The sequence below is a fragment of the Manihot esculenta genome, chromosome 4, assembly GCF_001659605.2.
Source record: "Manihot esculenta cultivar AM560-2 chromosome 4, M.esculenta_v8, whole genome shotgun sequence".
In the NCBI taxonomy this organism is placed as follows: domain Eukaryota; kingdom Viridiplantae; phylum Streptophyta; class Magnoliopsida; order Malpighiales; family Euphorbiaceae; genus Manihot; species Manihot esculenta.
Genome location: NC_035164.2, coordinates 27,478,827 through 27,496,392, shown reverse-complemented (window position 1 = coordinate 27,496,392; position 17,566 = coordinate 27,478,827). Strand labels below are relative to the sequence as shown.

Here is a 17,566-nt window from a genome sequence, read left to right as displayed (position 1 = left end):
TCCTCCTGGTAAAGTCATTGAATTTTTGTAGGTATTGAATGGTTTCGACTGGTATCTATGAATATGTAACTGTTGATCTCATTGCATAATCTCCTCCATTTGTATTAAAAAAAAAATATTCCTTAAATTTTCGCTACGTAGCCTATGTATAAATTTTACATTTTAACTATTTTATAAATATATAGAATAAAGAAAATATATAATTATTATAGTTATGCAATAAATATTGTTTAATCTTATTTTAGTAAAACCTTTTATATTGTTCAGTTAAAAATTATATAATTATTTTAATGAGTGCAATATTATAATACTGCACCTGTTAAATTCATTAAATACGAGTTTTTATATAGATAATATGAAAAATATATTTTTCTATATAATATTGTACAATTTTCCACCTATAATTGCACATTTATCTACAGATAATTTTCGATATACAGATTAGTAATATATAGCCACATTTAAGAATTTTAACAATGAGATATAAACTCAAAACTAAAAATTAAATGGATTCTTACTATAAAATTATTATTGGAAATAATAAATTTTACTTCAAATACTATACTAAATATAAATTATTAATATAAAAATATGCATAATTTAAAATAAATAAAAAATAAAAAATTATTTTTTGAAACAGAATAAGTATAAAAATTTTAATTAATTATAAATAAAATTAAAGATTTTTAGATAAATTACTATTAGACCCTAAATTTTTATGAAATTAATTAATTCTTTATATTTGAAAATCACTCAGATCAAAATATTTTTATATTTTATAAAATTTAACATTTTAATCTCTTATTAAAAATCATTAATTATTTTAAATTATTTATATTATTTAGTTTTTTTTTATCAATGTTAAAATAAGTTAATCAGATTTTTTGACAAAAATATTAAAGCGTTTGATAGTCATCCTCTCTTGATTTTTTAATATAACTTAGCATGTGCTTTAAAATTTTAATATAAAATTAAAATGGTATTAGTTTTTGAGTAGTTGGACGACTTTGCCCTTAGACCTGTCTACCGAAGGAGTCTGATGAAGCGGAGAAACTGAGAAAACAGGCATTCACCACCGCTCGCGCCCAATGCAACCTATAGGAAAAATACTTCCCATACAACACGTATAAAAGCCCACACTCATTTCTCCTCTCGATTTTATTCTCTACCCTCACCTTAGGGTTTCTCTTCTTCCACCTCCAATTCACTGCCTTTTCCCTCACAAATCCCTAATTCAACCTTATTTACCCATCCAATTCTCTCAATTCTCTTTTTCTAATTATTCACTTGTATATAATTTCTAGGGTTGCCGATTTGTTCGTTGTTTGGATTGCTTGATTTCGACGGATACGAAACCAGCAGTGTAATTCCCCTCCTCAATTTTAAGGGTTTTTGATCTTCTTGCTGTCAGATGCCCAGGATTACTACCCGATCCGGTGCCGCGTGAATCGCGACCACGGATTTAATCGTGGCGGTTTAGTTCTTGTATGGAAACTCGGAGCCGGAAGCGGGCGGAGGCCTCCTCAACAGCCCCTTCATCTTCCTCCTCCGGTCCTACCACCCGCTCCCAGAAACGCGCTCGCCTCACTGCCGCTGCCACTACTTCCTCTTCCACGACCACTACTGCTGCCACCGCTCCTTCAATTGCTCTCGCCGCCGCCCCCCGCACTCGCACTACTCGCGCTCATCCTGCACCCATGGACTCAACCGCCCCTGTTGAATCATCATCCCGTTCCCGTCGTAACAAAAATGAATCTTCCGACAAAGGAAAGGAAAAAGAGCATGAGGTTAGGGTTCGAGACAATAGGGATGTCAGAGATAGAGAGAGGGACAGCTTGGGGTTAAATATGGAATCCGGAAATAACAATCCCAATGAAGATGATGATAATGATAGTGAAGGTGGTGGTATCGGAGCTTTCCATCAGAATTTAACCTCAGCTAGTAGTGCTCTCCAAGGTCTATTGCGTAAGCTTGGGGCTGGACTTGATGATCTGCTGCCTTCATCTGGGATGCCATCTGCTTCATCCTCGCATCAATCTGGGAGGCTGAAGAAAATTTTATCAGGATTGCGAGCAGATGGTGAGGAAGGGAAGCAGGTTGAAGCCTTAACTCAGCTTTGTGAGATGCTCTCAATTGGAACCGAGGAGTCATTGAGCACCTTCTCTGTGGATTCATTTGTGCCAGTGCTAGTTGGTTTACTGAACCATGAGAGTAATCCGGATATAATGCTGCTTGCTGCCAGGGCAATCACTCATTTGTGTGATGTGTTGCCTTCATCATGTGCAGCGGTTGTGCATTATGGTGCTGTTTCATGCTTTGTTGCTAGGTTGCTTACTATTGAATACATGGACTTGGCTGAACAGGTTTGTTTGTTGTTTTATTGAACAGAAATCTAGCTTAACTAGCTGCTTTGTTTCTGTTTTGCTTGTAGCGGACAGTACATTGTATTTTTGCTTGGACATTTTGCCACTTGTTCTTGTTAGAGTTGAATGAATTAACTAGCGGACAATACATTGTTTTATGGTTGTTATGCTGTAAACAGTCCCTGCAAGCGCTAAAGAAGATATCTCAGGAGCACCCAACTGCTTGTCTGCGAGCTGGTGCTCTTATGGCGGTGCTTTCTTATCTGGATTTCTTCTCGACTGGAGTCCAGGTAACTGATTTATATTTAGTTTTCTAGAGTTAACTGGACATTGTATGCTGAGGGCCTTCACATTGTGGAGCATTTTTGAATTTTGGATTTCTTTTTCATTTCATTTCAGCGGGTGGCATTATCTACTGCTGCAAATATGTGCAAGAAACTCCCGTCAGATGCTGCTGATTTTGTGATGGAAGCTGTCCCTCTGTTGACCAATCTTCTTCAGTATCATGATGCGAAGGTAAAATTGCTGTTTCTCCCACTCAGAGCCACAAATTCCTTCTGGTGTTGTCTTCATTTAATGTAATTCTGTAATGTGATTGTAGGTATTGGAGCATGCTTCTGTTTGTTTGACTCGGATTGCTGAAACATTTGCTTCATCTCCAGAAAAATTGGATGAACTATGTAATCATGGGCTGGTCACACAAGCTGCCTCTCTTATTTCCACTAGTAATTCTGGAGGTGGACAGGCATCTCTAAGCCCACCTACATACACGGTAGAAATATTTATTCTTTGAATTTTAATGGTATTGTATTTTGAGGCTGGTAGTCTGACTACTGACTTGAGGCATACAGGGCTTAATTCGACTGCTGTCCACATTTGCAAGTGGGTCCCCTCTAGGGTCCAAAACTTTGCTTCTCCTTGGAATCAGTGGCACTCTTAAAGATATCTTATCAGGTTCTGGCGTTTCTGCTAATTCATCAGTTCCTCCAGCTCTAAGTAGACCAGCAGAGCAGGTGCTTGCTGTTTCTTCTCCTAGTTTTAAGCTTAAAATTGTGAAACACTACACTATTTTAAGCAACTTCCCTGGAAGTTGAGTTATGTTATGATTCATTGATGCATCTCTAGTCATTTGTTTAATTCCTTTAGAGCTCTTAAGTTTGAACTTTGCTTGATGACGTTTTCTTTTAGTAAAGCATGCTATCTGGCTATTTAACAGCCTTAATCAAATCCTTCCAGACACTGCTTAATCTGTTTTTTTTTTCACTGTCTAGATTTTTGAGATCGTCAACCTAGCAAATGAGCTTCTTCCACCACTTCCACAAGGAACAATTTCCCTTCCTGCTAGTTCCAATATGTTTGTGAAAGGACCTGTTGTTAAGAAGTCACCTTCAAGCAGTTCTGGCAAACAAGATGACCTAAATGGAAATGTTCCTGAGGTTTCAGCCCGAGAGAAATTATTAAAGGATCAGCCAGATCTTTTGAAGCAATTTGGAATGGATTTACTTCCTGTACTGATTCAGGTTAGTTTTGGTAAACTAGTAGTTTTTCAGGTACTTCCTTTGTTCAGTTGATAATAATTGCATTAAATGCTTGCCAAGCAGATATATGGTTCTAGTGTCAACAGCCCTGTTCGCCACAAATGTCTCTCTGTTATTGGAAAGTTGATGTATTTTTCCAGTTCAGAGATGATTCAGTCTTTGTTGAGTGTCACAAATATTTCTAGGTATTTATTCTTGCCTATGCATGATCTCTTGTTATATTCACTTAGAGCTTAATATGATTATTTATGTATATCATCTGTCTCAACAGTTTCTTAGCTGGTGTATTAGCATGGAAAGATCCTCATGTCTTGGTTCCTGCCCTCCAAATTGCTGAAATTCTTATGGAAAAGCTTCCTGGAACTTTCTCCAAGATTTTTGTTAGAGAGGGTGTGGTACATGCTGTCGATCAACTTATCTTAGCTGGAAATCCTAATCCCACTCCTACCCAAGCATCTTCTGCCGAGAAGGACAATGACTATGTAACTGGAACCTCATCTCGCTCTAGGCGTTACAAACGTCGCAGTAGTAACTCAATTTCTGAAGGAAATGCATCAGAAGAGTCCAAGACTCTTGTTCCAACAATAGCTGGATCACCTCCAAATTCTATTGAAATCCCAATGGTTAATACTAATCTTCGCTTGGCTGTTGGTGCATGTGCTAAGACTTTCAAAGATAAGTATTTTCCATCTGATGCTGGGGCCTCTGAGATTGGAGTTACTGATGATCTTTTACAGTTAAAAAATCTTTGCATGAAGTTGAATGCCGGTGTTGATGACCAAAAGACTAAAGCAAAAGGGAAATCTAAGGCTTCTGGGTCTCTTGTTGTCGATAGTTCTGCCAATAAAGAAGAGTACTTGATTGGTGTGATAGCTGACATGTTGACAGAACTAAGCAAAGGGGATGGTGTATCCACTTTTGAGTTCATTGGAAGTGGGGTTGTAGCAGCCCTGCTGAATTATTTTTCTCCTGGTTTCTTTTCCAAGGAAAGGATTTCAGAAGCTAATATGTCCAAGCTTCGTCAACAAGCACTTAGAAGATTTAAGTTATTTGTTGGTCTTGCCCTTCCTACTAGTCTTGATGAAGGGAGTGCAGCTCCCATGACCATTTTGGTTCAAAAGCTTCAAAATGCCTTATCATCTTTAGAACGCTTTCCTGTCGTGCTGAGCCATTCATCTAGGTCATCTAGTGGAAGTGCACGTCTTTCATCTGGACTGAGTGCACTTTCTCAACCTTTTAAGTTGCGTCTCTGTCGAGCGCAAGGAGAAAAATCCCTCCGTGATTATTCTTCCAATGTAGTTCTTATTGATCCATTAGCAAGTTTAGCAGCTGTCGAAGACTTTCTTTGGCCTCGAGTTCAGCGAAGTGAATCTGGTCAAAAGCCTTCGGCATCTGTGGGAAATTCTGAATCTGGGACCACCCCTACTGGAGCTGGCGGATCATCTCCATCTACATCCACTCCAACCACTCGTCGTCATTCTTCAAGATCCAGATCGTCTGTTAATATAGGTGATGCAGCTAGAAAGGAACCATCACAGGAGAAAAGCACAAGCTCATCAAAGGGGAAGGGGAAAGCTGTTTTGAAGACTGCCCAGGAAGAGGCAAAAGGTCCCCAAACTAGAAATGCTGCCCGTAGAAGAGCAGCTCTTGATAAAGATGCACAAATGAAATCAGTAAATGGGGATTCTAGTTCTGAGGTATGGCATTTTATTGTGGTGTATAAAAATGTAAAACATTCATTTCATAATTTAACTTGCCAATTCTATAATTTGTTCCCTTTTTTGTGTTAGTCTAGTAGGATATTGTTGCCTTAATTTTGTCTGATAGAAATGAAGGCAGAGAAATTGCAAAAATTGTTATTTTTTTTTCCTGTGGAGATGTGTAGATATATTGATAATAGGTCCCAGTACTATGTAGTTTTTTTTTCCTGTGGAGATATCTTGATATATTGATACTAGCTCTCACTTCTTCTCCCTTTCCCTTCACTATTTTGGTGAGTTGCTTTTCCAATAATTTTCTTTTTATTCTTTGGTAGGATGAGGAATTGGATATATCTCCTGTTGAGATTGATGAAGCATTGGTGATTGAAGATGATGATATCTCTGATGATGATGATGACGACGACGATGACGATGATGATCATGAAGATGTAATTATTTAAATTCTTTTCTCATTCAAGATTATATTGTTCTGTTTCTTTATTTCTCCTCTTCTTACCAGGCTTTTGGAAACTGGAGACTGTTTAATGTGATGGTTATAGCTGTTTCTTAAATCAGATTGCATTTTTCTTAAAATGATAAATGTGTCAAAATGTTGGTTGGAAGAAAATTGCAAAAATGTTTTTCGCGATTTTAATCAGTCATACACAAGGTTGCACGCTATTTGCTTTGAACTGAAATTTCAAACCACACCACCTCAAATTGGAAATTTGTTTCAGTCTAGTGAGACAATTTTGGAAAATGGAAGTTGGTTGATTCTGTGTCTTTAGGCCCTATATCACCACAAATTTTGAACTTGATTCTCCCTTGTGCAAAATACCTTTGTTTATGCTATTAACATTTCTCTATTTTGTGAACACAGAAATTTCAGACACTGTACTGCCCTTTTCTTCCCCCTTTGTTCTTTACAACTCTACGGTTGTAGCGTTATAGTGTTATTTCTACAGTTTGAATTTTTACAAGCCTTGAATATTAATGTGAACTTGTGTCTGATAGAGCTGAACAAAGATCCATATAGCGACTGCAACTAGTTTGAGATTAAGGCTTCTTGTTGTTTCTAATGTGTTGTTGCTGATTCTTGAGAATGAGCTTTAGGGTTTGAATTGAGATCATATTTTGTTGGGTTGCAGAATGTGTGGTTGGAGTTGTATTTTACACGATTCATTTTTCATGTTCTGCTTTGTATTCAAATTCTCCTACTTCTGCTTTTTCAAATCTGTACGTATTTTGTTTTATGGATTTATCATTTTAAAAAATAAAAAAAAATGATTCTACTGTTGTGTGTGAGCTGTGATGCAATGAATCTTGTTGACTGCAGTGCAGATGTTTGGGGGGGGGGGGTCCAAAAACTGAGTCAAGCCAAACCAAATTGAATATTTTGATTTTGTTCTGTTCGATTTCGGCCCTTTATTAAATTCTTTTTTATTTGTTTTTTCATATTTCTGATAATTCAGTTTTCAGTTCTTTGAATTCAAAACTGAAGCAATTGGATGCAGACCCATTATGCACCCCTGAATTTGGATTTTATCGCTATTTTTTTTAATGTAGGATATAAAAAACAATTTGTATTGTTGAGCTACTGGAGAGTTTTGTGCCTTGTTTACCTGCTGCAAATAGGGCCTGTAAATTTGCCTATGATTTGAATTCTTACTAATTTGTATTCTTCCTTCTTTGTGACTTGTAATAAATTCCTAAGTAGCTTAGGAAATAATCAAGCTCTTCATTTTTTACTCGGTGAAAATTATTGAAGGATAGATGTCATATTATTGCATGTGAAGTAATGATTTTAATAGTTGGACTTTTTAGTACATTCATGTGATAATTAAATACATTTTAAGAGTTCTGAAATAAATATCTATAGACATCATCCTAAATGTAAAAAATTACAATTCTAATACTCATTCACAGCGTCTTATGTGTTCCTGTGATTTTTGTGCCATAATTTCACATTATTTATTTTACAGCATATTACATTAGTCAAGCTATAAATTGAATTCTAGTAGGGGCATTTGCAAAGTATTAGTAGTTATTATAGCAGAAGAATGGAGGATGGGGAAACAGATTGTTGTCTAGTATGTTATTTTTCATGCAGTTATATATTGGTTTCTTAATGAAGTTAGTGCCCCCACTCTTATAACTGACAAGCCAGTTGTATCTTTATTTGTTGCCTTTCACAGGTGCTGAGAGATGATTCTTTACCTGTTTGCATGCCAGAAAGAGTACATGATGTAAAGTTGGGTGATGCACCTGAAGATAGCAGCAGTGCTCCAGCAGCAAGTGATAGCCAAGTGAATCCTGCTTCAGGTTCTAGCAGCAGAGCAGCTGCTGTGAGGGGCTCAGATTCTACTGATTTTAGGGGTGGTAGCTCTTATGGCTCAAGGGGTGCTATGTCATTTGCTGCTGCTGCTATGGCTGGTCTTGGGGCTGCCAATGGCAGAGGTATCAGAGGAGGCAGGGATAGACAAGGACGACCATTATTTGGTGGTTCCAGTGATCCTCCAAAATTGATCTTTACTGCTGGTGGGAAGCAGCTAAATAGGCATTTGACAATCTATCAGGCCATCCAGAGACAACTTGTGTTGGATGAGGATGATGACGAAAGGTATGGTGGCAGTGACTTCATATCCAGTGATGGTAGCAGGCTTTGGAGTGATATATATACAATTACATACCAGAGGGCAGATGGTCAAACTGACAGGGTTTCTATGGGGGGTTCGAGTACTACCACCACATCAAAGTCTGCAAAAACTGGTGGTTCTAATTTGAATTCTGACAGCCAATTGCAGCGGATGTCACTTTTAGATAGCATTGTGCAAGGGGAACTTCCTTGTGATTTGGAGAAAACTAATCCTACTTATAATATCTTAGCACTGCTTCGTGTACTAGAGGGGTTGAACCAGCTGGCGCCACGTCTGAGGGCCCAGTTAGTTTCAGACGATTTTGCTGAAGGGAAAATCTCAGGTTTGGAAGGGCTGAATGCTACTGGTGGTAGGGTTTCAGTTGAAGAATTTATAAACAGCAAGCTCACCCCTAAATTAGCTCGTCAAATTCAGGATGCCCTTGCATTATGCAGTGGGAGTCTTCCATCATGGTGCTACCAGTTGACAAAAGCTTGCCCATTCTTATTCCCTTTTGAGACCCGTCGACAGTATTTCTACTCAACTGCTTTTGGATTGTCTCGTGCACTGTATCGTCTACAGCAGCAGCAGGGTGCTGATGGTCATGGATCAGCAAATGAAAGAGAGGTGAGAGTAGGAAGATTACAACGTCAGAAAGTTCGTGTTTCTCGGAACCGCATTTTGGATTCTGCTGCCAAAGTAATGGAAATGTATTCTAGTCAGAAGGCTGTACTTGAAGTAGAATACTTTGGTGAAGTGGGCACCGGGTTGGGTCCTACCTTGGAGTTCTACACACTTTTAAGTCATGATTTACAGAAAGTTGCACTTGGAATGTGGAGGTCAAATTCATCATCAGGAAAGCCAACTATGGAAATCGATGAAGATGGTGACAAAAATGGAAAAGCCAATAATGATTCGAGGGCTGTTGGAGATGCAGATGTTGTTCAAGCTCCACTTGGTCTGTTTCCTCGTCCCTTTCCTCCAAATGCTGATGCTTCTGAGGGTAGCCAGTTTTACAAGGTTGTTGAGTATTTCCGGTTGGTTGGACGGGTAATGGCCAAAGCTCTTCAAGATGGACGCCTTTTGGATCTGCCACTTTCAACAGCATTTTGTAAGCTTGTGCTTGGTCAGGTATGCAGATAGCACTGGACACATTTCTTTCTTTTTTCAGTTTTAGTATTGATTTTTTATTCAAACTTTTTTTATGTTATTTTACTGCAGGAGCTTGATCTGTATGACATTCTCTCTTTTGATGTGGAATTGGGGAAGGTTTTGCAAGAATTGCATGCTCTTGTTTGCAGGAAACATTATATGGAAGCTTTAGGAACTGATAATCGTGATGCTATTGCTGGTTTGCATTTTCGTGGGACTGCAATTGAAGATCTCTGCTTGGATTTTACCCTTCCTGGTTATCCCGACTACATTTTGAAGCTTGGAGATGAAACTGTACATGACATTAATTTTCTTAATCTGATGTTGTCCTTGCTCTTGTCCCCTTCTCTTACAAGAACTTATTATAAACTTCAGGTTGACATAAATAACTTGGAAGAGTACATATCTTTAGTGGTTGATGCAACGGTGAAGACTGGGATTATGCGGCAAATGGAAGCATTTAGAGCTGGGTTTAATCAGGTAAAATACATTATGCATAGTTTTAAATGAACTATTATGGACTTTGAGTTTTATATAGTCTATTTTAACATGGTTCAGTGATATGTTGGGTTCAATAGATATGTATAGGGGTCTGCATTATTCGTTCATAACTGAATTGAATTGTTGAAATTTGGTTATTTCAATATCCATTTTGTTTTTCGGTTCAGTTGGTGTTCTTAGAAAAAATTAGTTTTGGTTACTGGTTTGGTTTGGCTCCGTAAACAAACAAATTAAGTGAATATTTTTGGTGTCTGTTACATTTTCTTTCCTCTTAATTTCTTTTAGGTTTACTTAGCTGAATGCTTACACCTTTTTGTGTGTTTTGTGTACCATGCTTGAATATGGTATTGTACGATGATATCTGGTTATCATGTTCTTCTTTTCTGATCTTTGCTTCATAATTTTGTGCATCAATTAGGTATTCGACATCTCATCCTTACAAATATTCTCTCCACAAGAGTTGGACTATTTGCTATGCGGGCGTCGAGAGTTGTGGGAGGTAATTTTCTTTTCCATTTCTTTGAATTTTAGAGTATGTGACTGGATCCAGTACTACATATTGTTCTGTAGGAAAATTTTATTTCTTTGATTTATTTTTTACATGTGCAGCCTGAGACCCTGGTTGACCACATAAAATTTGACCATGGATATACAGCCAAGAGTCCTGCAGTAGTTAATGTATGATTTTATGCATTGTTTTGATGGGAATTTCTTTTATATAAAATTTGTTGTATGAACTTGATTGATTGATGAAGTTTGTTTCTATGACTTGTATAGTTGCTTGAGATTATGGGAGAATTCACACCTGAGCAGCAGCGTGCCTTCTGCCAGTTTGTAACAGGCGCACCAAGGTTACCACCTGGTGGTCTAGCAGTATTAAATCCGAAGTTAACCATTGTGAGAAAGGTACAGTACAATCGTCAGGATTAGGATGGCCATATCTGATCTAAATGTTTATGATTTCACATAGCCTTTTTAATGCCACAGAGATAGGTTCATGGAACTGTTAATGTTTAATATATAAGATGCTATACTGCAAAGTGCATATGTTTCTGATATTAATATCATTGTTATGCCATTCTTCTTCTTTTATTTTTCTTTTTCAAAATTATTATGTCCATCAACCCTTTGGTTTTTGGAATGCTTTTGTGTTGTTCTGGTTTTCCTGCTCCTTATTTTTGCTTATAATTATATGAAGCTAATATGTATGGTGGCATAGTTTGTTATTAATATATATTATTATTTTGTTTCTCCCTCTAATCTTGGAAAGGCTGATGGATTTCGCACCTATTTTGTTTATGTTGATTTTCATTTGGGAATTGGGAGGGGGGCTGGGCCGCCGGGGCTTATTGGTTTCTATCTTTGATAATGGTATAGACTGACGAAGTAGCCGAACCTTATAGTTCCTTTTTGGGGGTCCTCTAATAAAATTTTTAGGTGGTTCATCTTTTTGTCTGTACACTTGGAGTTCTTATACAGTTGCATAAATGTTGTATGCCTGCTTGCAGCATTCTTCATCTGCAGGGAATGCAGCAGCAAATGGAACTGGGCCTTCAGAATCAGCAGATGATGACTTGCCTAGTGTCATGACCTGTGCTAATTACCTGAAGCTTCCTCCATACTCCACCAAGGTACCATATGTGTTAAATTTGATTTATTTTATGCGGGTGTTGAATATTCTGGTGCTGATAATTGTGCTTTAAACAGGAAATAATGTACAAGAAACTGCTGTATGCGATCTGGGAAGGGCAAGGATCCTTTGATTTGTCTTGAGTTTCGACTAACTGGTTGACGGGTGTATATTTTGTCACAAGAATCTTCATCATGGTCATTGCTTTTTCTTTTTTCTCTCCTGGATAAATTTGATATAGGAATTAGCAACTGTCCTGCTCAATAATGGTTTCTTTTTTGGTGGCCCTTTAAACTAATGGAGTCATCAATGTCAGTTCCTAAAATTTTTAAGGAATCGTTATCTGGTCGGGTTTTGTTTAGGGTCCGATGGAATCTGTGCTCGGCTGGGTCTCTCTGTTGGCTTTGTAATTTAAGTTCATATATTCAATTTAAAGAAATTGAAAATTATTGTCCATACTTGATCAAATGCCTTTGTTTCTTTAAAATCGTCACTTCTCATAAATTAGACGACGTGAAAATAATTATTTGTATTATATAAATATGTAGTTATTATATTTTAATTGTGATATATCAAAGATAATATTATTGAGTTTTATAATTTATTAAATTTTATTTTATTTTTAATACAATTCTTATTAATTATTTATTTCTTTTAAATGAAAATTTAAATTGTCTTTCAATATTTAATTCAAGCATATATTATTAATAAAAATTTTATTATTTCAATAGAATTTAATCATTTTATATCAGAAAATTAATAGAATATTTAATTATCATTTCTTAATTTTTGTAAGCACCCAAATATTTTTTTTTTCAGAGCTAGCTGCTCCTGTTGCGCAGCTGCAACCAATTTAGCATCAAGAGATGTTTGGGCATATGTGGATGTTTCAGGGACATTAGCAATATTTTGAACAAAGGATTGATGATAGGGAGGGGTGGCAAAACATAGGTTGGAAAGAGGCTGGTGTTTAGGGGAAAGATGAGAAGATGCAATAGGGGATGAGACCGTTTGCTGAAGTAGGAACAGAAGGATTAGTGAACCCATCAGTATTATCAGGGTCAATAATAGGCATAGAGAGGACAGGAGAGTCATCAAGAGTCTTAGATTGAGCATAAAGTGTGATGACCGCTGGTTCCTTCACCCTTGTCTGAGGGTCGGCCCATGAAGACAGCCGAAGGTTCTCAGATCTTCCCCAAGAGCCAGACTTGGCCCATTCCGCCGCGAGATCGTACTCCACCTAAGCTTTCCTTACAAGCTGGCTCAAACTCTCTGGGCCTACAGTCCAACTTTCTCCATCCTCGGCCACAACTCCACCTTCTTGTCCAACCCGAAAGACAGAAAGCGGCCAGCCTTTCTTGCTAGCGGGTCCCCTTGCATGCGTGTCAGAGGCGAATCAAAGATCGTTATGCATGTAGCAGGAACTTGATATGTTCGTACGTCCGTATCTGTATAGCAGAGACACGTGGCCCAACGACGAGGGCTCCGTTATATGTCACTAGCGGACGAAAGGAAAAGGATAAAAGGGGAGACCCTTCCCTCAGACCTCCAAGTTTTTCCATTACCTACAAAACCTTTGTAAAACCCTATTTTCTGGATCTCAGATTATCAATTGGCGCCGTCTGTGGGAACGAAGGAGATCTTTTCATCACCGGAGTTCCATTTTGAACATACCAACTGAGATCCACGATGGCTAATCACAATGAAAACAATCTTAACACTCCCAACGACCTGAGCTCTGCCCAAGAGGGGTAGCAGTTCTCTTTTTCCAGTCCTACGACTCCCAATAACCAACCACCCATTCCTTTCAACCCCTCGCCAAGCTTGGCAGGGAATGTGCCCGCAGCGGCCCTGTCCAACCAGGACCTCCAGACCATTGCCCTCCAGCTACAAAACACCGCCCATTGGTTGGGGCAGATAATGCAACAAAGGGGCCTCAGCACCCCGATGAATGCACGGCTAGTGGTAGAAGAACCCCAAACAAATGAGCCCCAACCTGCCCTTAACCACCTTCAAACCAACAGCCGAGGTACTGGGGAAAGGGAGAGAAGAGCCGGAGAAGAGGAAGAGCCGGAGGCCCGAGTCCACGGGAGGAGGGCGAGGGAGATGATAAAAAATGATGAGGCTGACAATTATTCTGCCGGGACTACCAGGTGGACGAGAAGTGAAGCAGAGGAGGAGGAATGCCGCCTGGGGAAGAAACCTAGGCAGGAAGATGAGAACGTAGACCAAAAGCTGCAGAAGTTGAGAGAGCAGCTCTTGGCTGAGCTGGGAATGAAATATCAGAACCAAACTCTCCTACCCATTGCGTCACCCTTCTCGAAATGGGTGCAGCAGGAGACTGTCCCTAATGATGCCACCGATGGCGGCCTATGACGGAGCTGGAAACCCCCGGGAGCATGTCCTCAACTATAAGACTTTCATGGAGCTGCAGACTCTGTCAGATGCCTTGATGTGCAAGGTATTCCCAATGACGCTCTCAGGGCCGGCAAGGGCGTGGTTCAATAACCTTGAGGCCGGGAGTATTGGCAGCTTTGGAGACCTGGCCACCCGCTTCATTAGCCAGTTTATCGCTGGGGTGCCCGCAGATAGGAAAACGCGCTACCTGGAGACAATCAGGCAGAGGAGAGACGAATCGCTAAGGGAGTACGTCGCTCGTTTCAATACGGAGGCCCTGCAGATTCCAGAGCTCGATGAAGGAAGGGCGGTAGAGGCCATGCAGAAGGGAACGACCTCTGCCGAGTTCTTTGGCTCGTTGAGCAGGAAGCCTCCCGACCTCATTAACCGAATTGATGAACAGGGCCGAGAAATACATAAGGCAGGATGATGCTTTGACGACAAGCAGATTCGCTAGGGGAGCGACGGATAAAGGGAAGGCTCTGGAAGAAAGGAGGCCAGAAAGGCAGGAGAAGAAACAAGGCAGAAGGCCAGAGCCCTATAGGCAGCCCTGGGAGCGAAGGAATCAAAGACCTCTCCCTCTTGGGGTCCCGGAACAAAAACCACGGCCCTCGTGGATCCCAGAGAAGCCGACCCCGCTCAATGCCTCAAGAGCAGAAGTGCTAATAGCTATACAGGACAAGGAGTTCCTACAATGGCCCAGACCCCTAAGAACTGAAGCAGACCAACGAAACCCTGACAAATATTGTCAGTACCATCGCACGCATGGCCATGACACCAATAACTGCTTTCAGTTGATCACTGAAATCGAGAGGCTAATAAAGAGGGGGCACCTCAAGAACTTCGTGAAGAAGCCGGAGGGGCAGAGACCTCAGCCCAACCCGGCGGTTCAAGCGCCGAGGAGAACGGGAGCTAACCCAGTGAATGATGGGTCCAGTGGAACCATCAACATGATCGTTGGAGGCACAGGCGGTCGGATGAGCCGAAGGGGAAAAAAGAGGAGTAGAGAGGGAGAAAGTAGCAGTGCCGAGGTTATGCAGGTCGTCGAGCACTCCCCAGTAACCATCACTTTCTCCCCGGAGGATGCTCAGGGCATTCAGATGCCCCATGACGATGCCCTTGTCATTGAAGCCGTTATTCACAATTACAAGGTGAAGAAGATTTTGGTGGATGACGGGAGCAAGGTGAATCTGCTGCCATACCGGGTCTTCCAGCAGATGGGAATTCCCGAGGAACAATTGGTCCGGGACCAGGCCCTGGTCAAAGGGATCGGGGGAGTACCGGTGCCGGTGGAAGGGAAGGTAAAGCTGGCCCTTACTTTGGGAGAAGCACCAAGGACTCGCACCCACTATGCGGTGTTCTTGGTAGCTAAACTCCCCCTGAGCTACAACGCGATCCTAGGAAGACCCGCGCTGTTTGACTTTGAGGCCGTCACCAGTATCAGATATCTGGCGATGAAGTTCCCAACAGAAGCAGGGGTGGGAGTAGTTCGGGGAAGCCAGGAGGAAGCAAGAGCAGTGTACCTAGCTACGGTAGCAGAGCCGAGCTCAACAGAGGAAAGGCTGGATTCAGAAGTCCTGGAGGTCCGAGACGAGAAAACAGAGGCCAGGACAGAGCCGGTGGGGGAACTGGAGATTTTTCCCTTATCAGAAGCAGAAATAGATAAAGTCTTTAGTCTCAATGCCGGCCTCACCCAAGAGCAGAAAACCAAGGTCATGGCCCTGATCCGAGGTCACGCGTCAAGCTTCGCCTGGAAGCCTTCTGACATGCCCGGGATTGACCCAAAGGTGATGACGCACAAGTTGAATGTCCTCCCCGAGGCCAGACCGGTAAAACAGAAGAAGAGGGTAGTCGGAAGGGAGAAGCAACAGGCCACCAGGGAGGAGGTACTAAAGCTAGAAGAGGCAGGCTTTATCAGGGAGGTCATGTACCCGCAGTGGTTAGCAAATCCTGTATTAGTCAAAAAAGCCAATGGCAAATATAGGATGTGCATAGATTTTACTGACCTGAATCAGGCTTGCCCTAAAGATTGTTATCCCCTCCCTGATATTAATAAAATGGTCGACTCTACGGCCGGTTTTGAGTATATGTCGTCTTTGGATGCAATGTCTGGTTATCATCAAATCCCAATGGACAGGTCGGACGAAGAAAAGACCTCGTTCATAACAGAGGATGGGACTTACTGCTATAGAGCCATGCCTTTCGGATTGAAAAACGCTGGGGCAACTTACCAAAGACTGATGAATAAAATCTTCAAAAATCAAATCGGCAGAAACGTAGAAGTTTATGTGGACGATATGGTGGTCAAGAGCCCAACTTTCCAACAGCACATGGCAAATTTGAGGGAGGTATTCGGGGTATTAGACCAGTACAGAATGAAGCTGAACCCAGCGAAATGTGCCTTCTTCATCAGAGGAGGAAAATTCCTGGGGTACATGGTGAGTGGGAAAGGCATCGAGCCCAACCCGGAGAAGGTAGAGGCCATATTGAATATGCCAGAACCGACCTATGTAAGGGACGTCCAGAGACTGACCGGGAGAGTAGTGGCGCTTAATCGATTCATGTCGAGGTCGGCAGAAAAGTGTTTACCATTCTTCAAGAAGTTGAGGAAAGTGCCAAACTTTGAATGGACAGAAGACTGTCGAGAAGCCTTCAAAGAACTCAAAAGCTATCTCAGCTCGCCTCACGTGCTTAGTAGCCCCTTAGAAGGTGAGGAACTTTTGATATACCTGGCGGCCTCTGAACAAGCAGTCAGCGCCGTATTGGTAAGGGTGGAAGAAGGAGAGCAGAAGCCTATTTTCTACGTCAGCAAGGTGCTTAAAGATACCGAGGTCAGATATTTGAATATTGAGAAGATAGCATACGCTCTACTACTGGCAGTCCGAAAGTTCAGAGTTTATCTGGAAAGCCACCAGGGAGTAGTAATGACAGATCAACCCTTGAAGAAGATTCTACATAGACCGGAGACCTCAGGCCGGATGCTAGCTTGGTCCATTGAGATTAGTCCTTACTGCCTAGAGTATCGACCTTGGACAGCTATAAAATCTCAGGCCCTTGCTGACTTCATAGCAGAGTGCACATTCAATGAGGAACAAGGAGAATCATCTTCAGAAGTGTCGAGGAAGGAAAGAAAGGAAGAACTCTTCTAAAAGTTTAACTGGAAGTTTTATGTAGACGGGGATTCAGGCGCTGGAATAATGCTTAAGGGGCCTGGAGAATTTAAGGTTTGCTACGCCCTACGCTTAGAATTCAAAGCCTCCAATAATATGGTGGAGTATGAAGCTCTAATAAACGGGATGCTGGTGGCAATGGAGGTAGGGGCAACCGACCTCGAAGTGAATAGCGACTCACAACTGGTGATCAATCAGGTAACTGGGGCATATCAGGCCAGAGACCCAACCATGCAGAATTACCTGGCAAAAGTAAAAGCTATAGAGGCTGAGCTCATGGATCGGGGAATTACCACCAAATTTCAAAGAATACCTCGGGAGGAAAATGAGGAAGCAAACCTGCTTAGTCGGTTGTCCAAAGAAGAATTAGAACAACTCCCCAATGAAGTGTACATACAGCACGTCAACAAGCCTGCTTTTAATAAAACAAACACGGTATTGTAGGTGGAACGAAGCCAGACTTGGATGACCCCATACCT

The 17,566-nt window shown here is 40.9% G+C and overlaps 1 protein-coding gene across 1 annotated transcript; it reads left to right on the top strand.

Moving 5' to 3' along the window:
- The first annotated feature begins 1,101 nt into the window (after window positions 1-1,101).
- On the top strand, window positions 1,102-11,976 carry LOC110613371 (E3 ubiquitin-protein ligase UPL3). Its single transcript, XM_021754454.2, has 17 exons — window positions 1,102-2,363; window positions 2,543-2,653; window positions 2,763-2,879; window positions 2,965-3,135; window positions 3,215-3,376; window positions 3,635-3,883; window positions 3,965-4,086; window positions 4,173-5,598; window positions 5,937-6,050; window positions 7,797-9,368; window positions 9,459-9,683; window positions 9,765-9,869; window positions 10,309-10,389; window positions 10,500-10,568; window positions 10,668-10,796; window positions 11,399-11,521; window positions 11,598-11,976. Exons 1-17 carry the CDS (start codon window positions 1,488-1,490, stop codon window positions 11,661-11,663), a joined length of 5,718 nt encoding a protein of 1,905 aa, XP_021610146.1. The 5' UTR covers window positions 1,102-1,487; the 3' UTR covers window positions 11,664-11,976.
- The last annotated feature ends 5,590 nt before the right edge of the window (window positions 11,977-17,566 follow it).